Source organism: Perkinsus marinus (genome assembly GCF_000006405.1).
Source record: "Perkinsus marinus ATCC 50983 genomic scaffold scf_1104296975428, whole genome shotgun sequence".
NCBI classification, from domain to species: Eukaryota; Perkinsozoa; order Perkinsida; family Perkinsidae; genus Perkinsus; species Perkinsus marinus.
The window spans coordinates 186,021-210,070 of NW_003200804.1; the positions used below are offsets into that span (position 1 = coordinate 186,021).

The 24,050-nt window shown below is 48.9% G+C and overlaps 7 protein-coding genes across 7 annotated transcripts in view; 3 read left to right on the plus strand and 4 right to left on the minus strand.

Moving 5' to 3' along the window:
* The window catches only part of Pmar_PMAR013708 (DEAD box RNA helicase, putative), a gene marked incomplete at both ends in the record, with an annotated part of 1,744 nt that extends 1,688 nt beyond the window's left edge, over positions 1-56 (minus strand). The window contains one exon of the mRNA XM_002765596.1: positions 1-56. Coding sequence (XP_002765642.1) covers positions 1-56 — 56 coding nt within the window.
* A 593-nt stretch (positions 57-649) lies between these two features.
* Pmar_PMAR013709 (pre-mRNA splicing factor, putative) lies at positions 650-5,020 on the plus strand. The gene is made up of 16 exons (XM_002765597.1): positions 650-1,095; positions 1,143-1,248; positions 1,297-1,446; positions 1,498-1,636; positions 1,686-2,133; positions 2,182-2,341; positions 2,393-2,497; positions 2,548-2,751; positions 2,796-3,062; positions 3,184-3,357; positions 3,404-3,577; positions 3,625-3,762; positions 3,824-4,373; positions 4,421-4,539; positions 4,589-4,768; positions 4,813-5,020. Exons 1-16 carry the CDS (start codon positions 671-673, stop codon positions 4,957-4,959), a joined length of 3,486 nt encoding a protein of 1,161 aa, XP_002765643.1. The 5' UTR covers positions 650-670; the 3' UTR covers positions 4,960-5,020.
* A 261-nt stretch (positions 5,021-5,281) lies between these two features.
* Positions 5,282-6,566, plus strand: Pmar_PMAR013710 (WD repeat domain phosphoinositide-interacting protein, putative; the record flags this gene model as incomplete). Its single annotated transcript, XM_002765598.1, has 5 exons — positions 5,282-5,405; positions 5,450-5,592; positions 5,635-5,748; positions 5,804-5,947; positions 6,336-6,566. The coding sequence occupies 5 exons, from the start codon at positions 5,282-5,284 to the stop codon at positions 6,564-6,566; spliced, it is 756 nt and encodes a 251-aa protein (XP_002765644.1).
* Positions 6,567-12,288: 5,722 nt separating this feature from the next.
* On the plus strand, positions 12,289-13,013 carry Pmar_PMAR013711 (hypothetical protein; the record flags this gene model as incomplete). The annotated part of the gene is made up of 1 exon (XM_002765599.1): positions 12,289-13,013. One exon carries the CDS (start codon positions 12,289-12,291, stop codon positions 12,685-12,687), a length of 399 nt encoding a protein of 132 aa, XP_002765645.1. The 3' UTR covers positions 12,688-13,013.
* A 1,095-nt stretch (positions 13,014-14,108) lies between these two features.
* On the minus strand, positions 14,109-16,962 carry Pmar_PMAR013712 (hypothetical protein; the record flags this gene model as incomplete). Its single annotated transcript, XM_002765600.1, has 7 exons — positions 14,109-14,527; positions 16,111-16,222; positions 16,313-16,387; positions 16,434-16,513; positions 16,569-16,701; positions 16,748-16,861; positions 16,933-16,962. The coding sequence occupies 7 exons, from the start codon at positions 16,960-16,962 to the stop codon at positions 14,109-14,111; spliced, it is 963 nt and encodes a 320-aa protein (XP_002765646.1).
* A 5,348-nt stretch (positions 16,963-22,310) lies between these two features.
* Positions 22,311-22,769, minus strand: Pmar_PMAR013713 (hypothetical protein; the record flags this gene model as incomplete). The annotated part of the gene is made up of 1 exon (XM_002765601.1): positions 22,311-22,769. One exon carries the CDS (start codon positions 22,767-22,769, stop codon positions 22,311-22,313), a length of 459 nt encoding a protein of 152 aa, XP_002765647.1.
* A 392-nt stretch (positions 22,770-23,161) lies between these two features.
* Pmar_PMAR013714 (hypothetical protein) lies at positions 23,162-23,966 on the minus strand. Its single transcript, XM_002765602.1, has one exon. It carries the CDS (start codon positions 23,911-23,913, stop codon positions 23,422-23,424), a length of 492 nt encoding a protein of 163 aa, XP_002765648.1. The 5' UTR covers positions 23,914-23,966; the 3' UTR covers positions 23,162-23,421.
* Between the last annotated feature and the right edge of the window lie 84 nt (positions 23,967-24,050).

Here is a 24,050-nt window from a genome sequence, read left to right on the forward strand (position 1 = left end):
AGGCTGTGGTGAGACAGACGAACTATCGTAGTTCGGCACAGAACTAACCTCACCATATTTGTTATCCATCAACTCCATAAACTCAAGACTGTTAGATACTAAATCGGACTCAGTAACGTTACACGACCCATTAAGGATGAATAAAAACAGTGAAACATGGGATGGAAACAGAGTGATGACATGTTTATATTATAAACTTCACAAGACTAACAATTGGTCCATAAATTGTTTATAACAATTTATTTACACTTCGCTCCGCTGGTTGCACAATTTCTTGAATGTTGGTATAATCTGTGTCTTCCGACGACTAGGCAAAACCCGTATACTCATGAATCATGCCAAGTCGCGGAAATCAGTATTCAGCAAGAGTTGCTGAATTCCTTCCTACGTAGGTGTTATACCAACCATTTTTCCGCCGCCAACCAAATCGTTCTTTCACCAAGAACTCCGCCGTTTTCTAGTCCAGTATCGAAAACGCCGACCCGGTGTTATCAGCGTAATATTCCGTATTTGACCGCTTGTCTTGGTGTTTGGCAAATGAAATCTGTGCGGTGGTTACTTGGCGAAATCCGAGTTGGCGAAACCTGTTACGCCCCCTGAAGAGGCATTGTATATCGCGCGCGCCCAGGTAATCTATTCGCGGAGTTGAGTACATTGAACATCACCCAAAATGTCTTTGCTCCCTGGGCAGAATCCTGCAACTCGACAGGGCCTCACAGGAGCTGCCGGGTACCCGCCTCCACCAGGCTATACCGCGGGAAAGGGTCGAGGTGCTGGTGGCTTCCACGTTGCCACTCGAGCGGAGTTCGCCGGACTCCCGCAGTTCCCACCCATCGCTCCTGGCACTCTCGGGTCCCATAGCAGGGCCTTCCAGAAAAGCAAGTTGGCTAGGGACTCGACGGCTGGGGGTGCCCAGCATTCGATCCACGGGAAGTGGGGAGCGCCTCCGCCAGGATACATCCCTGGACGCGGACGAGGGGCTACCGGGTTCACTGGAGGTGTTAGTCGTGATGATGCCAGTAGTAGCGAGATAACGCCAATACAAGATGAGGAAAATCAGGACTTGGGGGACAGCAACTTCGATGAGTTCGCTGGGTAGTATTCCCAGCACCCTCGTTGCTGCAGCGGCTCGCCACATGTAGGTACGGCGGCTCGCTCTTCCAGAATACGGTGTATGACGAAGACGATAAGGAGGCTGATGAGATGTACGAGCAAGTCGATGAGAGGCTCGATGAGAAAAGGAAGAAGGTATTACTTGGGGGCTCTCAGTGTATTGGATCATCACGATGGTCTTAGTGGCGAGAAGAACGAATGCGCGATGAACTTTTGAAGATGAGAGACGAGCGTCCTACTATATCGCAGCAGCTATTGCCCTTTAAGCGTGACCTTGCGAAGGTCTCCGCAGAGGAGTGGGATGCTATTCCGGAGGCTCAGGAGCATTTGAAGGTACTCCCGAGGGGTAGGGAGTAATGGGATAAGAACTCCATCGGATGTCAGACCAAGAAGCGGCGTCGTGAGACCCTGGCGGCAGCGTCAGACTCGATGCTGCTGTCCGCCAGAAGTGCAGGAACGTTTGGGACGACAGAACAAAGTGGCGGCATGTCGACGCCTATGACGGGAATGTCCACTCCTATGGGTGACACTACTCTACTTGCTTGGCAGCGTGTCACACTTGACCTCCTCAGGTTTTGGTACGGGAGGCTTGTCAACTCCTATCGGCATGGGGTTATCGACTCCAATGGGCCTAGGCCTGTCCACTCCAATGGGCTTCGGTGGTGGTCTTTCTACCCCTATGGGCATGTCAACGCCATTAGGAATGGGTGGTCTCGCTACCCCAATGGGTGTTGGTGGCCTTAGTACTCCTATGGGTATGGCTACTCCCATGGGGCTCTCCACTCCGCTGGGTCTCTCAACTCCTGCTGTTGGAGGGGGAGCGGCTGGCAGTGTGAATGAATTGGGCCAAGCCAAGGCTGCTGTTCTCGCTGTGCAGTTGGATAAGCTGCAAGACTCCATAACGGGCCAGTCAGTGATGGACCCTAAGGGATATCTCACTGATCTAGCTGCAGCATCACGTATTGGAGCCGCTGCTGGCGTTGGTGTGGATACTGATGTTAACGAAGTGAAGAAGGCCAGGTAGTAGTGCCCTTGTGGATTCTCGGGGACCCTTATCCCTCTTCCCAGATTGTTGTTCAAGTCGGTGACTCGTAGCAACCCTCATCATGCAGCGGGTTGGATTGCAGCAGCTCGACTGGAGGAGATGACGGGCAATCTCGGGCAGGCTAGAGAGCTGGTGGCTAAGGGTGTGCAGCACTGTCCGAAGAGCGAGGACCTTTGGTTGGAGGTAGTGGTCTGTGATAAGCCTTCGATAAGATGGGATATTGAGCGCTGTTAGGCTGCGAGGCTTGAGAAGCCTGAGAACGCCAAGGCTGTGCTCGCCAAAGCAGTAAGAGAGCTTCCGAGGTCTACGAAGATCTGGATCGACGCTGCTAATCGCGAGGTGGGGCCGATGGGAATTTGAGCGGGCGGTGGGACGATCGTCTCCATCAGACTTCGGTTGGGGCCAAGAGGCAAGTGCTGCGGAAGGCCCTGGAAAAGGTCCCTTCGAGTGTGCAGTTGTGGAAGATGGCGGTGTCTTTGGAGAAGCCAGCTGATGCTAAGATACTTCTAAGACGGGCCACTGAGTGCTGCCCTAAGAGTGAAGAGTTGTGGCTGGCGTTGGCAAGACTTAGTGAATATCATGAGGCTCAGAAGGTAATGGGCTGGGCGGTGGGTGACACTGATGGTGACACGGGTAGGTGTTGAATCAAGCTCGCAAGAACGTCCCTACTAGTGCACTCATTTGGGTCACTGCGGCTCGGCTGCAAGAGAGTAGTGGTAACACGTCGGGGATTAGGAAGATCATACAACGAGCCATGGACTCTCTGAGGGCTAATGGAGTGAAGATTGATAGGCGTCAGTGGCTGCAGATGGCCGAGGACTCGGAGAATCTGGGTTATACCGCTACTACTGATGCCCTGGTGGATCTCACTATTGACACCAACATGGATATGACTGATTCCAAGGTAGTCCCGATGGGCACTTGTGGTCGAGGTTTTTGAGGATAGCTGAATTGCTGCAGGGCTGAAATCGCGAGCGTCGATGCTTGTAAATGAATGCTTGTTGCTTGATGCGTTCATTGATCAGGCTTGCAAACGTGAATGGGTGGCAGATGCTGATGCAGCCCTGTCGCGCCATAGACCACACACAGCACGAGCACTTTATGCTAGTGCTACGGCTAAGTTCCCGACTAAGAAGGGCCTTTGGAAGCGTTGGGCTCAGCTGGAAGCTAGGCATGGCACTGCAGCCCAAATGGACAAGGTGGGAGGCCCAGATTATCCATCGCTCCGTTCGTATTGTCGTTCAGGTCTTGGCAGCTGCTGTGGAAGCTTGCCCGTTGGCGCCGCAGTTGTGGTTGATCTCGGCCAAGCAGAAATGGCTGCGTGGCGACGTCGATGGAGCTAGAGCTATTCTACAGCAGGCAGCTCAGGCTGTCGGGTCTAGCAGTGAAGACGTTCATCTGGCTGCAGCTAAGATTGAGGTACTGTGTCGTAGGGTAGGGGATTTAGGAGAACGTGTTTGATGTAGGTCAGCAATGGGGAAATACAACGGGCTAGGCAGTTGCTGGCTGCAGCTCGGAGGCAAGCTGAGTTCTCGAAGGAACCTTGTGAACGTATATGGATGCAAAGCATTCAAGTTGAGAGGGAGTCGGGCCATACAAATCAGGTAGAGTGGGGAGGGGTTACCTATGCTGAGCCATGCGTGTATGCTCTTTCCTCTACTCCAGGCTCTGGCCTTGTGTAAGGACGCGATCGTACAGTACCCACATTTTGCTAAGCTGTATATGATTGGAGCTCATATTAATATGGAAAGTGGTGATTTGAAAGAGGCGGAGCGATGGTCTTCGGATGGTCTCGAGAAGTGTCCCCGCAGTGTTCATCTGTGGATAGTAGCTGCTGATGTGGCCGCCAAGATGAACAAGTTACCCTTGGCACGCAGTATACTGGAGCGTGGCCGTCTGCGGAACTCCACCATCACGGAAGCTGCGGGTGCGGTGGGAGCTGCTCAGGCGACGTTGGGGGCGGCAGCGAAGCAACATCCTCATCTCGATGAGCTCTGGTTGAAGTCTATCGAACTGGAGGACACGCGTGCTCAGGCTCGTCATATGCTGAATAGGGCACTGCAACAGTGCCCGAGGTCGGGACTACTGTGGGCCAAGGCTGTGGAGTTGGAACCTAAGGAGACTCGCCACGCTAAGACGGTTGATGCATTGAAGCACTGTGAGAACGACGTACATGCGGTGATGGCAGTGGCGAAGTTCTTCTGGAAGGATAAGGGTAGTGTCGGTGGTTGGTCGCTTCAAGTTGTACATATGGGTGTTCAGGGATGATTGCGAAGGCTCGGAAATGGTATCAAAATGCTACTAGTATAAGCTCTAACAATGGTGACCTATGGGGAGAGTTTTTCGCCTTTGAGTTGGCGGAAGGCGATGCGACGACTCAGGTGGGTGGTGTGGCTGCGTAGGGGTTATTGATTTTTATTCTCTATGCAGACTAAGGTGGCGAGAGCCTATGCTCGGCTACAGCATGAGCAGCAGATCAACCGGGGTCTTAAGTGGAATGCTATACAGAAGCTGGTTCCTAACTGGCATCTCACTGCGACTGAGCGGATGAAGGCGTTCTTGACCGAGCATTTCCCTGAGGTTTTGGAGAAGCTTGATGACAGTGAAGAGGTAGTTTGTATGGCTCATGCTGTTGTTGGTAGTGTCTTGTGTAGGTGCTGACTGCGCTGGCAAGTGGTGCAAGTCGCTTCAAGGTGGCAACAGGTGGTAGCGAGATTAAGGCGAAGGCTGGTGACGATGCCGCGGGTAGCGAGGCCTCGGAGGAGCCCGTGAATGATATACGGAACACTAAGATGGAATGATCATTGCAGTCGAGGGAGGAGGCACCTTATCATTATTAGTGAAGGCTACTAGATAGTTATATGTTGCTTTCAATACGGTGACTATGTGCCATTTCGTGTTGGGTTAGTGAGTCACAAAGTGAGTCTCGCTGTGGTTGTGTGAATTTCGAGTGGAGCATGTTCCTGCATGTTCAAGTCGCAGGGCTCATTGGTGGAAGTAGATTCTGTCGGTTCAGAGAGAATGTCGTCGAGCGAAGCCTCGTCAACTCCTTCTCGTAGTTCAGGCCGCTCATCGCCGGTACCATCTGCTGTGAGTCAGCAGCAGCAGCAGCAGACTGCCTCCATGGCCTCTAGTGGGAGTACAGGCAAGCAGACACAGGAGCCTGGAGCACCTCCGGTCTACCTGATGAGCATGGCCCTCAATCAGGACCATAGTGGGCTTTGTGTGGCGACGACTAAGGACTTCCGTAAGCCATCTATTAGAGCTTATTGAGTATTATCGTTGTTGTAGGTACCTTCTTCTTGTACTCGCAAGCTCAGCAGGATAACTTTGTCGAATTCCGTCGAAGGTTGATGTCGGCGCCAGTGGCTGTGGCTGTGATGCTGTATAAGACTAACATTCGGGCGATAGTCAGCGCTGCGGAGCCAACTAGAGTTGGGGTCTATGGCCCCTGCACGGATCATGCTCCCTAGTAGGTTCTACTGTGGGATGACAAGACTGGCACGGCGCCGCATGCCTTGTGCTCTAGACCTGAGGTTCTAAGTGTACAGATGAGGCGGGATGTTATTGCCGTGGTGACAGAATATAAGGTGGGGCTTACCTTTAGTGTGCCTCCTGCTGGCGATTTCCCGGTTTTTTCATCAGATATACGTCTACAGCCTTCCTGAATTGGACGTTATGTTGCATTTGGATACTCATGGTAACAGCAGAGGCGTCTGTACTCTCAACTGTGATGTACACCGGGAGACGGTTATGTGTTGCCCTGACCAACAGCGCGGCGGAATTAGAGTAATGGGAAGTCTGACACCTAGTATTTCTTCTGAACCCGCGGCCCAGGTTCAATTCCTGGGTCGTCCAAATGGATCGACGGGGGCATCTTCTGGAGTGAGCACCCATCTCTCTTCCCACTCAATTCTAGGAGCTCACAATAGTGCGATCACGGCCCTACAACTGAACGTCAGCGGCACTATGGTGGGAGGCGTAACCACTCGCCAATCCTATCGAAGATGCTTCTGGATAGGTCGCCTCTGCTGGGGAGAGTGGTACGGTCATAAAGGTGTGGGCGTCTGAGGACGGGCAGCTGCTGCATGAATTAAGACGGGGCACGACAAACACCCTCATATGTTGCCTTAGTTTCAGTGAGTCAGCTAAGCGTCTAATTAGATGTCCCATGTAGAGTATTGCTACAGGAGACGATGACCAATACCTTGTCTCGTCTTCGAGTTCTAACACAGTGCATGTTTTCCGTTTGGCATCTGCTCGCCACAGACGCTCTGGTAGTGGCTCCCAAGGTATGTTAACTACCAAGCAGTACCGGCCTGCGAATCCGACTAGGTTCGCAGCTGCCAGTGACGTTAGGGCCGACGCCACCCGAAGGCTCGCCACCACCTTCAAGACCTCGGTCTAGCTCGACTACGGCTGCGTATGATGGAGTGACTCCATTGGAGTCCATCTTATCAAGGTTCTATATTTGTTGCAGGTCGCTTTCGTCAACCCTACTATCTTATGCTACGTCTGCTGTAAACTATGTAGAGCAGCATACGACCACACTTCTCCAATTACGAGGCGGCACGCCGGAGCAGACCCAGGCCGCGAAGCAGTCCCTCGCGAACACGTTGCCGATAGGGTAGGTGTCACTGCACTGAGTTGTTCAATTTATACGCTACTCACTCAAGTTTAGAGAGAGTATGTCTACTTTGTCGTTTTGGACTATATGCGAGAGGAATGGTTCTTTCTCCCAGGTACTTTAAATCAGCGCGGTCCGTCGCCCAGTTCCATCTCCCTGATATTGATCCTGCTACTGGAAAGACATCCGTAGATCTCCGTGCCGTATCAGGGGGACTGGTGAAAGCGAACGTTGGGGAGAGCGTGCCTATCAGCGGTGGGATTGTTGCTCATTCTGGCGGGCTCTGACTGTGTTCCCTCTCCAGGCCCGTTGGTGTGCTTTTCTAAGACGCACCTCAACAGGATCTATGTATTCCACTACAACGGCTTGCGATATGAGTGTGAGTTTGATGATGATGATGTCGAAGTATTGACAGGAGGTTCTGGAGAAGGTGAGCTATGGCTTTATATCACTTTGCATTCGAGCTCGTGATGGTTGGGACACTGCATTCTGCCTATCGCGGATGCAACTTCACCATGTGAAGCATTGTTGGTGCTGCGGTGATAGACTTAGATGTCGTCTAGTCAATCACTCCGGTTCACTATTTAATTGCTAGCAGCAGTCTCCTTCCTTCTCAGTGCCCACCTCAACAGCAATGCATCTGATACAAGCTATAACATTCTTCGCTTCGAGACCTGATTTCCACATGGATAATACGGCATCAAAGACCGATCCTCCAGTAGATGTTGGTGAAGGACCCTGGCAGGTCGTATAGAATATCTGCCCAGTGAATGAAGGAAATCGATACTAGGAAATATTCTGTTGGTTGCAATTGGAGTGATATCTTGCTTTACTTTGTCATGAAGAAAACTCGGAGTTAAGTTGAAGTATATCCTCTCAGTGAAGTCCTCTGTTCGTAATATTGTCTGCAGTACACTTGAGTTCCCCCTCCGTTACTCTGAATCCTATCACGAAACTTGACAGTTGACAAATTTGCATAGGCTGTTGCCTATAGCCTGGAGTATCCAGCAAATTATCCGTGTGACAGAGCCAATTCTGCAGGAGGTTATGATACTGTGCCGTGTCGGTTGGCCCAAACCCTCCATTAACTGGTTGCAACTCAACCGCCGCCGACAGATAAGGACTGAGTGTCCATCAGAAGCTGGAGATAGAAGGCTAACGCTAGTTACGAGTAAAAGGGACGAACAAAAGAGACAGCTCACAGGCGATCAACTTTCGTGCCGTTTCCTGTCACCAGCGCACTCCAACGTTGGGTGTGTCGCCGACAGGGTGGCTGAAGTAAGGAGCCGCCACACCGTAAAATATTTCACCTGAAATATTACTGAATTCTTCTGAAAAATCAAAATATTTCTCAATTTATTTCAAAACTGCGTTTGGGTGACTTTCAATCATCTTTATCGGCTCCATGTATGACGGCAACAGTATGCGAGACCTTGAGAGTACGAGGATCATCATAATGACGCATTGTTCGTATTGTGATCATCGTAATATGCAGGTATTCTCTCAGGTATTCTCTCAAGGATTTCACAAAATCTGGAAACGTCGACTGGTAATTGACGGTGCAAATCTTTTATCCGCGAGGGACCGGAAGACCGTGTTTAATAGGGACCTCTTTCACTTACCTACCTTCAAACGGTAAAGAACTCGAGAACCTGATGCTGATTTTTCATTGAATATTGAATTGCCTTAGACAGTCTGCCTACCTTCTCGAAATTCGATAATTCAGGCGGTTATCGCAATCTGAAATCAGCGCATGAATTGTTCTTTTCGGACTAATCTAAGGGAATCCTCATAGAGCTGTTCTGCGTTTAACTGTTCTAGAATTGCTGTATAGCAGTTGGATTTTTCAGGAACCACTACCTGCTTCGACAGCATCAATGCTACGTATGATGTCTGCAACTCGTCCCTCGAGCTCTGCTGCGTCACAAGCCAACTCACGCAGCTCTCTCGTGAATGCTTCCACACTCAACCCACACTCTCTCGATTTTTTTATTGAGCGCAGTGCAGACCTCACAGCCTCGAAGTTATCGAGTCCCTTCTGCGTGATGAACTCTATGGAAGTGGTTGAGTATTGTCCATCAATACACTTCTGGCGAGACTTCGTCTTCAACTGTGCTGTAGGTATGCATGGCTGTTCAGCGAGCCAAATTTGCCAGTCATCGAGAATATCTGGAGGGATCCTCGCACTTCTGCAATCTTCAGTGCCCGGAAAATGTGAGTGCTCTCTCCAGTCCTCATTGGTGGCCGTAACTCCTCGCAGTGGATACATATGACATAAGGGTCCATTTTGCCGAACCTTGATCCTCCTCAGATGACAGATGAAGGCAGGCCAGAGCCGCCAATCTGGCTTGGCAGTTCGAGTTCGCACCCTTCGATGCTTCCCGTCCCTCGTTCCGAGATGACACCGTCCTACGACATTCCAAGTAGCAAGTCTTCCGCTTTGTCTTGAGCTCCTCGATACAGCCGTTGACCAATCGATAATGAGGTTTCGATTTCAGGTATGATCATCGAAACGACGTCGAAGATGTTCCCCTCGAAGACAGTGAATGGCTCATTGACGCCATACTCAGGCTCGGAAGCCGGAGGATCGTCTTCTCGAGGAGGCAACTCGAGAGGCTCATCAGAAGATTCCTTCAAACGTCCACATCGCTATCGTCGTCGTCCAGATAGTCTCACTCAAGGATGAGAACCGGTTAGTTTACCCAAGCCCATCGGACTCGCCCTCAATTTGGGAACATTTATGATCTAACGTTAGTTTTTTTGAGCAAGGTGAGCAAGGGCGTTACTAACGCCGCGTTAGTTCGTTCCACTTGGTGGAACCACTAACCCACGCCTTCCAGGACTCATCTGAGATTGCGGTAAGGCCCAATTGGCTTGCTCTGCTCCGGCCCTAGATTGCGGGAATGCGGAGTACATAACAACGCTTCGCCGAAGTAGATAATCGCGTCCCCCAAACTCCGTGACTCACGGGCCGTGAGCACGATCCCCGGTTAATGAAGTTCTGAAACATTTTTCTCGATTCGTGTTTCACTTGATTTTGGAAAAATACGCACAACTTTTGCTCTCCCCTATAAGTTTCCCAAAAGTTGCTTAGTTCAGAACCAATAGCTCTAGCTTGATCTTACTTCCGAGGTTAGTTTCTTCTTTGAGTTTTCAAGTTTGTGAGATTAGAGTCTTAATCTTAAGATCCGCCAAATTGGCGAATCTAATGGGTTTGGCGACGCCAATCTTTAGGGGTTAGTGGAAATCTCTCAGTGTAAGCCGCCTGAAGTGTTTTCACGCACCATCAAGCATCCCGGTAGATCAAAGCGATTTTGGAATACGGGGGCCTATTTCGAAGCTCGAAGTTCGAGCTTTCCAATGATGCACTGGAGTTGGTGATTGGGATAAACTCTTGTGATCAAATGTAGTACGATAGAGAAGAGGCGTAAAGGGCCAGATTCGTGGAAGTATTTCTCGGTATCTTCGAGTGGAGCCTACAGTTGCGATCCTGCGACGAATTCGTGAGAGGGTACTTCAGTTCATTCCGGGCTACAATGCACCTTGAAGAGTGCCGTTTGGATGATACCAGGGTTTTGGAAGGGAAGAGGCGGCCGATTTTGCCGAGTAGGCACGTGAGTGAGGGCTCAGCCATGGAACAGTCGAATGAGCCGCTCATCATGAGCGCTCGGCGCGATATACCGATCACACTCACCGTAGCCCCCGGGAGGACGAGGATGCTCTACTGGTGCGAGAGTCTTGCTCCACGGACAAGCATGACGTGGCCAATTTGAGAATCGTATGTCGAGAGTGCGACAGCGACCCGGAGTCCTTGCCCGAGGAGGATGCAGTACTCCCAACCTCTAGGTCCCCTATACCTCAGCTTGAGCACCAGAAAAGCAGGAGGTGTTCGATTTCGTCTAACCGTCGTGCAGCTGCACAGTATTTCACTGAACGTCCCCGAAGACGAGTGCTCGATCAATTCTATGCTCGTTTGAATGAGTTCCTACTCGCGTATGGGTGCCGCGTTGATAAGTTCGATCGTACTCCGCTGTCTATCCTCTCCGCTATCGTGAGTATGGTGAGACCAGGCCTTTCTCAGCCGCCGTATTCTTTGACTCCAGAAGTATCACAATGGAGACGAAGATCAATGTCACAACGTGTCGACAATGGAGACGAAGATCGTTGAAATTCCATCACATTGAATTTCAGCACTCCATAACCGAAAGTTTACACACCTTGTCTAAGGCTATTTTGTTCTTCACAAGATCCATACCTGCGGGTGGGCTGACTATATCGCCGCCAGAAGATACGCCCTAGTAGTACAATCAGGCTGATGGCGCACGCAATAGGTCCTATCGGATAGGAAGATCAATGCCGTTGGTACGACTGGAGTATTCCCTACTTCAACCGGGAATTTCTCGTTTTACTCATTTCCTTTTCACTTGTCCTTTGCTAAGGGGACAATATTGCTGTTGATAGGGCCAACTTCACCCGTGATCTATGATGAGAGGCCTCAAGCACTAGTTTCTGACGCAAACCCTCAAAAAAGCGAAAAATCCGCTAAAAGTGAAATATTTCACTGAAATTTTTTCCGTGAAATGTTTGAAATATTTCATTTAAAAGCCTTTGTGTATGCGTGCAACTGTGTAAGGGCATAGCTAATGGCTTAAGGGCACAAATAACTTCAAGAGTGCAAGGATAACCATTCTCAGTTACTTACACTAAATAGATGAGGAGAAATGCTAAGATCACAATGGTTCACGCAGAGTGATTCAGCTACAGAGACATAATGCTCGACTAATGCGGCATTAGTAATGCCTGATTACAGCATATAACAGTGTTGTGTCTGCGTTTTGGTGCTAAACGCAGATAGAATAACAGAAGGTTGACGGGATGTCGTGCGGGGCGTGGCACTTCCTGGCAACCGAATTGAGCTTAATGGACGCTATAGCCGTCCATTAGGCTTTCGATTGTTTCTCCTGTCTAGTACAAACCCTCCCTAGTTGAAGGGAAGTGACGCACAGATTCACTCGCAGACTCGCGCACGGATGTACACGAAGACGTGATCGGGTCGTCTATTGATACTTTGGCAACAGAATCCCCGAAGGTAGATTCAGATATCAGATCATACTTAGTCCTGAAGCTATCAAGTCTTTAGCTCCGGCCGACGGGGCTGGTGGAAGTACCAATAATAATCCTCGAGAGAGTCCACCAACTCTCCTAGATGTGATCGATCGTCGCGATGTGTCGATTGCATTCACACGTGAACCACCCACCCCCCACGCAGGGACCCACAATCAGAATCCAAGGGTAGTTCTTACTAACACTAGATACCGGCGTGAGCTCTGATATTCCTCGGCAGTGGCAGGATGGTCCAGAAAGATAGAAGGTCTTTATTAGAGAGAATTATTCTCCCGACCTGCTGCGTTCAGTGACGTTTATCTCTTTGTTCGTTTCACGCGCTCTTTGTCTGCGTCCCAACATCCAGTGCGTATGCGTTCATGCGCTTGTCGTCCAATCTATGCAACTTTTCAACATGGGAATGCGCAGCATCGTCAACATCCTGCTTATCACTGTCGTTGTGGCTAACAATGCCTGTAACGATAAGGACAAGGAGAAGCTGACCAACAACTTATTCCCCAACTATCTTTACAAATGTGCTTCCGATGCTAAGCTTACACCTTCAAAAATCGCCCCCTGCCTTGAGAAAGGTTGTGGCCTGTCTCACGAATGCGCCGATTGCTTCGTTGCTGTTGGAGCATGTACTATTAAATCATGCATTACATCCTGCATGTTCAGCCCACTGGGTAAAAAGTGCCAGGCGTGCGCGGAGGAACACTGTGGTGCTGAACTTAAGACTTGCACGGGCTTGGCCCATCCCTTACCTAATCCGACGAAGAAGGGTGATAAGTGCTATTAAACGACGAAGTACTTGGCATGCGGACTCTCTACTAAGACTCCGCTGCATCGTCATGCTGAGCTGAGGCATCAAACTCTTCTGGTGTGTGTTTGTCGCTCGATCCGGAATGTTTGTGGCCGAGTCATTTCATTATCCTTATCATTGATAGCTTGACGGTGAATCCGTTCCTGACTTAAAGGTCTCGGATAGCTCATCTGCAGGTGGTGTCTCTCCAGAATATCTTTTTCATACTCACTTTCCCGAATGCTGGCTTTTTATTTTTCGGCCGTTGATCTTTCTGGTCATCTTTCTGGTCGTTTTTATCACTATGATACCAGTTTCGAGCGGGTCTAGAGTCCACTTGTGTTGCTGTAGACCTTAACTCTCGTGGTTACTCATATGAAAACGACTCCACACCTCAGTCGAAAATTCGAATCGTGATGAGAACGAGTGATTCGGAAACAAATGAATGATAAGGATATTCGGAACAATAAGACGAGACAAGGGTAGTGGAAGCGTAAGGACATTTGACCGGGACGAATTGGCGCAATCCGTGGCACTGATTCTGTTACATCAATTTTGAAAGAAGTAGCAGCACTGGCTCTGCTCGAAGTGTCATCGGCATGCTGCCTACTGGTGGTGGTTGACCCCAACCCATGAAACAAGACCACAGGATAGCTTGGCTCTGTGCTGGCTCTGTACTTGTCCTGACGAACAGTGTGGCGCAATCAGAGTAATGGGAAGTCAGACAGCGACTATTCCCCTCTGAACCGCGCGGCTCAGGTTCAATTCCTGAATCGTCCAAATAGATCGACGGGGACATATACTGGAGTGAGCACCCATCTCTCTTCCCGCTCAATTCTAGCAGCTCACAATAGTGCGATCACGGCCCTACAACTGAACGTCAGCAACACTATGGTGGGAGGCGTAACCACTCGCCAATCCTATCGAGAATGCTTCTGGATAGGTCGCCTCTGCTGGGGAGAGTGGTACGGTCATAAAGGTGTGGGCATCTGAGGACGGGCAGCTGCTGCATGAATTAAGACGGGGCACGACACCGAAATTCTGTGTTCTCATCCGTCAATCCATTTTAGGATCCACAGACAAGCTCAACATACGAAATTCCAAGCTTTCCGTCAAACTACGTTCTTCAACCCGCACCTGATTCGACTGGCAGTCAACCATCAAGAATCAGTGTCACACAAAAACAACGAGGAAGTACCCGTTACGGATGAACATATTCAAATGATATGCCTTATCTTCAATCGTGTTGATGACAAAATTACGCGGCGAACAAATTATCAACCACCAACTAGCTTTCATTAATCTCTCAATCACACAACCCCAATACCATACTCGAAAGACTACTGAGATCAATAGATAATCTGACATCTGATAACTCCATTCGATATCATCATCGACTAATAAGGAACACGACGAACCTAATCCATTTCTGAGGGGCAATAGACAGGTGAGGACTCATCACACTTGTCACCCTCAGAAGGTTCATAGCAGAGATGAGGCTTGTCGGAGTGGTACAATCCGAAGCACACATAAGGACCAGGCTGATCGACATACTTCTTGCAGTACGATCCCCACTTAGAATTCTTGCACTTGGGGGTCTCCGCGCAAAGATCCTCACAAGTCTTATCAACCACTGGGCAGGACACAGGACTGTAGACTTTGTCGCTGCAGTAGCCACCGTTGTATCCATCGGTGGGCTCAAAGCAATAATCACCATCTCCCATATCGAGCAGACCGAAACAGACACCGTTACCCTTACAGTAAGAACCCCAACCATAGTTCTTGCAACCAGGAGTCGCTTCACACAGATCCTGGCAGTAGTTCCAGTCGGCTACGACTGAACCAATAATGAAGAAGAAAGAAAGAAGGCGCATCATGTTCACCGGTCAGGGACTGAGAAATTTCAACTGAAAAGAATATTCTTAATGAACTAACGAAAGATAGACGAACTTAGCTGCAGCCAACCCTAGCGTGGATCGTGTTATGCATCCTGTCTCAAGTGTTGCACTAGCCGCTCCACTAAATAGGTGTGGTTCAGAGAGCGTACGCAGAGTTGCAGATATCAAGGGAAGCGCAAACGCATGCATTAAGAACAAATTGTAGCGTAGCATCTAATGACACCAGAAAAAGCCAAACTCCAGTCGTTGATATTTCGACTTTATAGAGTACTTTACTTCGACTGCTTCGACTTCCACACTTTATGGAACCACTTTCATTGACAACTGAACCACACCGTAATCATTATTCATTCCTGTAAATGTTAGCCATTTTGTATATCGCAGAGTTAAAAATTGTAGAGGGTCGTCATAGCGCTTGAGGAAAAGCTTCTCGAACTTGCGAGTATATAGCGGAGCTACGCTGATATACTCGAAAGGGTACAGAAATAACGCACTCAGGCGGGAAGGGGGACAACCACATCGTACGCATCGACATGAGGATTCAAGAGGACTGACAGTATGTAGGAGGAGAGAGAAAAACAATAGAATACAAGCAGCATGACAAATCGTCACCAACGACCGACAACCAGATCCCAGAAAGGAGCCTCTCTCGAAAGCATAGGAGGATGGTAACAAAGACACTCATCTGTGGGCTCCTCCTCGAAGCAAATGAAGGTGCGTTTCACTCATAATATCCCTTCAATGTTCCCAGGACTCGACTGAAGCTCGTCAGAATGCTCTTTTGCCTTCGCTACCGCAACCGTTTCCTCATCAGGCTTAGTCTACTGGAGAGATGCTGCTGCCTCTTTTGCTGCAGCACGTCGCCGAGCCAGACGCCTTGGTGACAACAAGGACGATACTTTGGTGATGATCGGTGAATTTTTCCTCGTCTTTGCTTCTCCAACGACATGCCATTCATCATTACTGGAGGATTCTTGTCCATAAGTAATCATAAGAGGCGACCCTTCTACTGGCTCCAATGGTACTTTCGGAGCCTCGTTTGAATTCACTCCGACTCCCGACTCGGAATCAGAAAATGGCGAGGACATGGATGTGTCTGAGGTGTACCCTTCCGAGGTCATCATCACGCTGAACAAAAATGAGGCAGCAGAAGAAGAGCTCGAGGATGAGAACGGCGAGCTGGTTCTGGACGAGGACGGATGCGATGATAAAGGAGATTCGTCCCGAAGCCTGTTTCCGTTCAACGACTCAGATCTCGTGCTAGCTAACGGCGGTAAGGTAGGTCTATTCTCAAGTCCTGCGATAGTCGTTGCCTTAGGCTCGAGTACTCTCTCGGACTGACGCAGTCGTGGCTTTCGTTTTCGCTGATCTTCAAAGGCGGTGGACACCGAACCATTAGATTTCCTCAGTGACCCTTCCCCGAGTGTGGAAGGCTCCTTCGAGTATTTGCTCCGGATCGACTCGAACTTATCTCTATAGTACTCACTCAATATACGCTGAGAAGAGAACAAAGAACGCATACCAATGCGATGAATGCCTCTGCGCCTTACGAACTCGAGAGCTTGAGCGACAATGCCATCCACAGACACATACCTCGGGTCCTCCATGGCAAAGTCTGTGAGACGATACCATAACTGAGTCGAAGAGCGCAAAGTTATAAGGGGCAAATTATACATTCCACCGAGGCTGAGTAGTCAAGTCTGCTGTAGACCAGGCAACGCTACCTCAGTTCGCCGTACAATCCTTGAACGCATCCTCTTAGCATTGGCAAGGAAATCTTCACATCGATCTTGAATGAACTGACACCGGAGTTTGGTCATAGAGAGACCACTCGAAAAGACCTACCGGGAGCAGCGTCTCATTGAGTACTGTGTGATACTTAGGCTGAAGCACGTCTGGTTTGATGCTGCGATCATGGGCAAGAGCTGGTGAGCAAAGGCACTAGTCCGAGGGGAGACGTGACCATGCCTTGAACCTTACCTTGAGCTCCCGAAGGATCGAGAATCCCTTGCATCAGTTTGGTACTGTTGAAGAGGTAGAACGCTGACAGGCCAACGAGGCGTTTAGACTTAGGCTGCTGACGCGTGCAAAGAATGTCATCTCTCTTCGCTTCCTGAAGGCTCCGAAATACACTCTGCCTGATCTTGTCACGAAGTTACCTTATGTATTTCATTCACTCGAGAGACGAGTTGTGCATCGATGATAGTGAGTAGTTCTTGTTTGGCATTTGTAGGGAGCCTCCGATAAGCCTGGAGAACATCTTCTTTGTTAACCTGTACACAATAAGAGCAAGTCAGAGATGGAGAGGCGAAGAGTGGCAGCTAGCTAGAGGTACCCAACTCACCAGTGGCACTGTTTTGTCGACTTTGGCCATGAACCCTGGTATGAATACTGTCACCGAAGCTCCCCTCTTATGTGGACTCTCATAATACGTTAACGCTCCTGTACAATACGCTACGTTAACCTATTTTTCCGCAGGAAAAATAGGCAAAATACGAAATTTTTCGCTAAGGAGCGATTCGCAAGCAAGGGGGATGGATCCAATAGGTTCGACTGGCCTTCCACACTTCCCGGTGAACTCCGCAGGGGGTACAGCATGGCATATTGGACGGAAGTTATGCCGGTCTTGAGGAGCTCTGCTCAAGGGGTGAACTATAAGCGTTCCTTCACTCTCCGCGGTCACTTGGACTCTGCAGTCACTGAAACGCAACATGAAGAATCTCCATTGAAGGAGTAATCGTGAGGCATTGGGCTTCAAAAACTATGAAATTGGATATAAGCGCTGATGACGTAATCAAGCACGTGGTTGACTTCTCCAGAAGAGAAGGTCACCTTTCAAAGGTGAATGATCTGCTTCATTGAGCTATCAGCTACTCTTCTCGCCAGGCGAGCATTCCAAGATTTCGGCGACGCTGCCGGCCGAGAGCTACTGGGGGTTATTTCAACGACGAGATAGTTTGGGACGCTACCTGCATCTCGCAGCAGCGACAGCAGATTCCATCGTATGGGACCTTGATGATCGGGGAGGTGATATTCACAGCATGGCATCGCGCTACTGACAATAGCCTGTTACCGCAGAATTCAATTATAATGATACATTCGATAACTTAGCTATGGCAGCTAGCTCTATTATTATGACTCATAATTCCTGGAACCACTCAGTGATGAGCCTCACTCAGGGATGAAGAGGGTGCCACATTCGGAGCTGTGATAGTCAAGTGGAAGCTCTCGCAACGGTCCGACGTATCCACCGAGCCGACCCTTCTGGTGGATGGAATCTCTCACGGAGTGATTTCTGGACGTTTGTTTCATTAGGACCAAGGCGATGGTGCATGGGCCTTCTTCCGCTGGGCACAGTGGTTCGATTTTCCTGAACCCATTCCCGCGTCAACGTCTTCACACAACCCAGCAGGCAGCTCAAGTGCTTCGTCTTCTCCGGCCCCTGAAGTGAGGGAGGTGGTTGAAGTTGATGAAATGTCAGAGACCGGTGCATCTTCCTCGATCTCGAAGAACAATGCGGGTTGCAGCGCAGACCCTCAGCAAATGCATGCGCAACTGCATGGCGTTCTTTCCTGATGGCTTCACCTGCTGTAATATGTATGAAAGTGAGTGGTATGGGGGGGGGGAGAGATAATACCTTATCCGAGGAAGAAGAGCTGCAAAACCTACGAGATTCTACATGATGACCTGAAGACTAAGAGTATTACTCTTAGAGTAACTACTAAACGATTTATCAACTTCGGAGTATGCTGAGGAAAGACGAGCTTAGGATTCCTGTATTGAGAACTTATTCTCGCGTTGGTGACCCTAGCTCGGCCGCTAATTTGCGCGATTCTGGTGATTAGTATTCTCACATTGGTGGACCACCAATGGTGACTCTCGATTTCCACCAATTTGCACAATTCTGGTGAGTAGTAATCTCGCGTTACTGACTGTAGCTCATCCGCTAATTCGCTTAATTCTGGTCGATAGTAAGTAATTGCTGTGATTAACAACGCACATCGAACTCGAGGACGCTGTTGAGTTCCTCAGTTCGTCGGGCGATGTAGATCTCATAATGAGATATATTTCTTTCGAAGGATGACCTTGCGATTTTTCTTGATGGACACTCCTGCGCGCCTAAGAATCTTAGGCTGTGATCCAACGACGAGATCCATCGATTCCGTCGTTACGAGTGTTTAAATCTCCCAAATGTCTCAGTTATATTTCTGTCAGAACTATGTCACGTCTCTATGCCTCTAATCATTGATTAGTGATTAATCACCTCTCGCTCTTCATTTCTCGCCTGTTTTCTTGAGATTTTCTCTCTTTTCTCCCAATTTCCTCCAAAATTTCCATTTTTCCATATTTTTCCTAGGAAAAATAGGGCTCTGACTTTTCCCTCTCCAAACCCGTTGGTGTGCTTTTCTAAGACGCACCTCAACAGGACCTATGTATTCCACTACAACGGCTTGCGATATGAGTGTGAGTTTGATGATGATGATGTCGAAGTATTGACAGGAGGCTCTGGAGAAGGTGATCTATGGCTCTATATCACGTTGCATTCGAGCTCATAATGGTTGGGACACCGCATTCTGCCTATCGCGGATGCAACTTCACCATGTGAAGCATTGTTGGTACTGCGGTGATAGATTTAGATGTCGTCTAGTCAATCACTCCGGTTCACTATTCAACTGCTAGCAGCAGTCTTCTTCCTTCTCATTGCCCACCTCAACAGCAATGCATCTGATACAAGCTATAAAATTCATCGCTTCGAGGCCTGATTTCCACATGGATAATACGGCATCAAAGACCGCTCCTCCAGTAGATGTTGGTGAAGGATCCTGGCAGTTCGTATAGAATACCTGCCCAGTGAATGAAGGGAATCGATACCAGGAAATATTCTGTTGGTCGCAATTGGAGTGATATCTTGCTTAACTTTGTCATGAAGGAAAACTCGGGGTTAAATTGAAGTATATCCTCTCAGTGAAGTCCTCTGTTCGTTATATTGTCTGCAGTACACTCGAGTTCCCCCTCCGTTACTCTGAATCCTATCACGAAGCTTGACAGTTGACAAATTGTCATAGGCTGTCGCCTATAGCCTGAAGCGTTCAGCAAATTACGCATTGGCGAAGCCAGTTCTGCAGGAAGCCATGATACTGGTTCATGCCGCAGTGTTGTGTCTGCGTATTGGTGCTAAACTCAGACAGAATAACAGAAGGTTGACGGGATGTCGTGCGGGGTGTGGCACTTTCTGGCAACCTAATTGAGCTTAATGGACGCTATAGCCATCCACTAGTCTTTCGATTGTCTCTCCTGTCGAGTACAAACCCTCCCTAGTTGAAGGGGAAGTGACGCACAGATTCACTCGCAGACTCACGCACGGATGTACACGAAGACGTGATCGGGTCGTCTATTGATACTTTGGCAACAGAATCCCCGAAGGTAGATTCAGATATCAGATAATACTTGGTGCTAAAGTTATCAAGTCTTTAGCTGCGGCCGACAGGGTTGGTGGGAGTGCCAACAATAATCCTCGAGAGAGTCCACCAACTCTCCTAGATGTGATCGATCGTTGCGATGTGTCGATTGAATTTACACGTGAGCCACCCACCCGCCACGCAGGGACCCACAGTCAGAAACCAAGGGTAGTTTTACTGACTCTGTATACCGGTGCAAGCTCTGACATTCCCAGGGAATGACAAGATGGCCAAAAAGATAGAGGGTTTTTATCAGAGAGAATTCTTCTCCCGACCCGGTGGGTTCAGTGACGTTTATCCCTCTCCAATGAACAATTCGTTTCACGCGCTCTTTGTGCGCGACGCACACTGTGCGTCCCAACATCCAATGCGTATGCGTTCACGAGCTTCGTCTTGCCGCCCGATCAATGCAACCTTTCAACATCGGAATGCGCAGCATCGTCAACATCCTGGTTATCACTGTCGTTGTGGCTAGCAATGCCTGTAACGACGAGGACAAAGCGAAGATGGCGAACAGCTTATTTCCCAACTATCTATTCAACTGTGGTTCCGACGCCGGGCTTACACCCTCAAAAATCGCCCCCTGCCTTGAGCAAGGATGTGGCCTGTCTCACGAATGCTCCGGTTGCTTCGTTACTGCTGGAGAGTGTACTATTAAATCATGCCTTGGATCCTGCATCTTCAGCCCACTGAGTGGAAAGTGCTTCAAGTGTGTGAAGGATCACTGCGATGTTGCACTTCTGACTTGCACAGGCTTGACCGATCCCTTACCTAATCCGACGAAGAAGGGTGATAAGTGCTATTAAACGACGAAGTACATGGCATGCGAATCTTCTATTAAGACTCCCTCGCATCGTCATGCTGGGCTGAGGCATCAAACTCCTCTGGTGTGTATTTGTCGTTCGATCCGGAATGTTTGTGGCCGAGTCATCTCATTATTCTTATCATTGATAGCTTGACGGTGAACCCGTTCCTGACTTTAAGGTCTTGGATAGCTCATTCGCAGGTGGTGTCTCTTAAGAATATCTCTTTCATACTCACTCTCCTCGAGATGAGCTGTTGCCGGTGAATGAGATTTTGAACGATCGCTCTGTGTTCATGATCTCAAGTGTATGTACACATGCTGGGTTTTATTTTTCGGCCTTTCTGGTCGTTTTGATCACTATGATATCAGTTTCGAGCGGGTCTGGACTCCATTTGTGTTGCTGTAGAGGTTAACTCTCGTGGTAACTCATCTATGAAAACGACTCCACACTTCAACGAGCTCAGTCAAAAAACTCGAATCTTGATGAGTACGAATGATTCGGAAACAAATGAATGATAAGGATATTCGAAACAATAAGACGAGACAAGGGTAGTGGAAGCGTAAGGACATTTGACCGGGACGAATTGGCGCAATCCGTGGAACTGATTCTGTTACATCAATTTTGAGAGAAGTAGCAGTCATCGGCATGCTACCTACTGGTGGTGGTTGACCCCAACCTACGAAACAAGACTAACTTGGCTCTGTGCTGGCTCTGTACTTGTCCTGACGAACAGTGCATCGCAATTAGAGTAATGGGAAGTCAGACAGCGACTATTCCCCTCTGAACCCCGCGGCCCAGGTTCAATTCCTGAGTCGTCCAAATACATCGACGAAAACATCTACTGGAGTGAGCAGTCATCTCTCTTCCCGTTCAATTCTAGGAGCTCACAATAGTGCGATCACGGCCCTACAACTGAACATCAGCGGCACTATGGAGGGAGGCATAACCACTCGCCAATCCTATCGAAGATGCTTCTGGATAGATCACCTCTGCTGGGGAGAGTGGTACGGTCATAAAGGTGTGGGCGTCTGAGGACGGGCAGCTGCTGCATGAATTAAGACGGGGCACGACACCGAAATTCTGCGTTCTCATCCGTCAATCCATTTTAGGATCCACAGACAAGCTCAACATATTAAATTCCAAACTTTCCGTCAAACTACGCTCTTTAACCCGCACCTGATTCGACTGGCAGTCAACCATCAGGAATCAGTGTCACACAAAAACAACGAGGAAGTACCCGTTACGGATGAACATATTCAAATGATATGCCATATCTTCAATCGTGTTGATGACAAAATTACGCGGCGAACAAATTACCAACCACCAACTAGCTTTCATTAATCTCTCATTCACACAACCCCAATATCATACGTGAAAGACTACTGAGATCAATAGATAATCTGACATCTGATAACTCCATTCGATATCATCATCGACTAATAAGAAACACGACGAATCTAATCCATTTCTGAGGGGCAATAGACGGGTGAGGTTTCATCACACTTGTCACCCTCAGAAGGTTCATAGCAGAGATGCGGCTTGTCGGAGTGGTACAATCCGAAGCACACATAAGGACCAGGCTGATCGACATACTTCTTGCAGTACGATCCCCACTTAGAATTCTTGCACTTGGGGGTCTCCGCGCAAAGATCCTCACAAGTCTTATCAACCACTGGGCAGGACACGGGACTGTAAACCTTGTCGCTGCAGTAGCCACCGTTGTATCCATCGGTGGGCTCAAAGCAATAATCACCATCTCCCATATCGAGCAGACCGAAACAGACACCGTTACCCTTACAGTAAGAACCCCAACCATAGTTCTTGCAACCAGGAGTCGCTTCACACAGATCCTGGCAGTAGTTCCAGTCGGCTACGACTGAACCAATAATGAAGAAGAAAGAAAGAAGGCGCATCATGTTCACCGTGAGGGACTGAGAAATTTCAACTGAAAAGAATATTCTTAATGAACTAACGAAAGATAGACGAACTTAGCTGCAGCCAACCCTAGCGTGGATCGTGTTATGCATCCTGTCTTAGATGTTGCACTAGCCGCTCCACTAAATAGGTGTGGTTCAGAGATCGTACGCAGAGTTGCAGATATCAAGGGAAGCGCAAACGCATGCATTAAGAACAAATCGTAGCGTAGCATCTAGTGACACCAGAAAAAGTCAAACTCCAGTCGTTGATACTTCGACTTTATAGGGTACTTTACTTCGATTACTTCGACTTCCACACTTTATGGAACCACTTTCATTGACAACAGAACCATACCGTAATCATTATTCATTCCCGTAAATGTTAGCCATTTTGTATATCGCAGAGTTAAAAATTCTAGAGGGTCGTCATAGCGCTTGAGGAAAAGCTTCTCGAACTTGCGAGTATATAGCGGAGCTACGCTGATATACTCGAAAGGGTACAGAAATAACGCACTCAGGCGGGAAGGGAGACAGCCACATCGTACGCATCGACATGAGGATTCAAGAGGACTGACAGTATGTAGGAGGAGAGAGAAAAACAATAGAATACAAGCAGCATGACAAATCGTCACCAACGACCGACAAGCAGATCTCAGAAGGGAGCCTCTCTCGACATCATAGCAGGATGATAACAAAGACACTCATCTGTGGGCTCCTCCTCGAAGCAAATGAAGGTGCGTTTCACTGATAATATCCCTTCAATGTGCCCAGGTCTCGACTGAAGCTCGTCGGAATGCTCTTTCGCCTTCGCTACCGCAACCGTTTCCTCATCAGGCTTAGTCGATTGGAGAGATGCTGCTGCCTCTTTTGCTGCAGCACGTCGCCGAGCCAGACGCCTTGGTGACAACAAGGACGATACTTTGGTGATGAACGGTGAATTTTTCCTCGTCTTTGCTTCTCCAACGACATGCCATTCATCATTACTGGAGGATTCTTGTCCATAAGTAATCATAAGAGGCAACCCTTCTACTGGCTCCAATGGTACTTTCGGAGCCTCGTTTGAATTCACTCCGACTCCCGACTCGGAATCAGAAAATGGCGAGGACATGGATGTGTCTGAGGTGTACCCTTCCGAGGTCATCATCACGCTGAACAAAAATGAGGCAGCAGAAGAAGAGCTCGAGGATGAGAATGGCGAGCTGCTTCTAGACGAAGACGGATGTGATGATAGAGGAGGTTCGTCCCGAAGCCTGTTTCCGTCCAACGACTCAGATCTCGTGC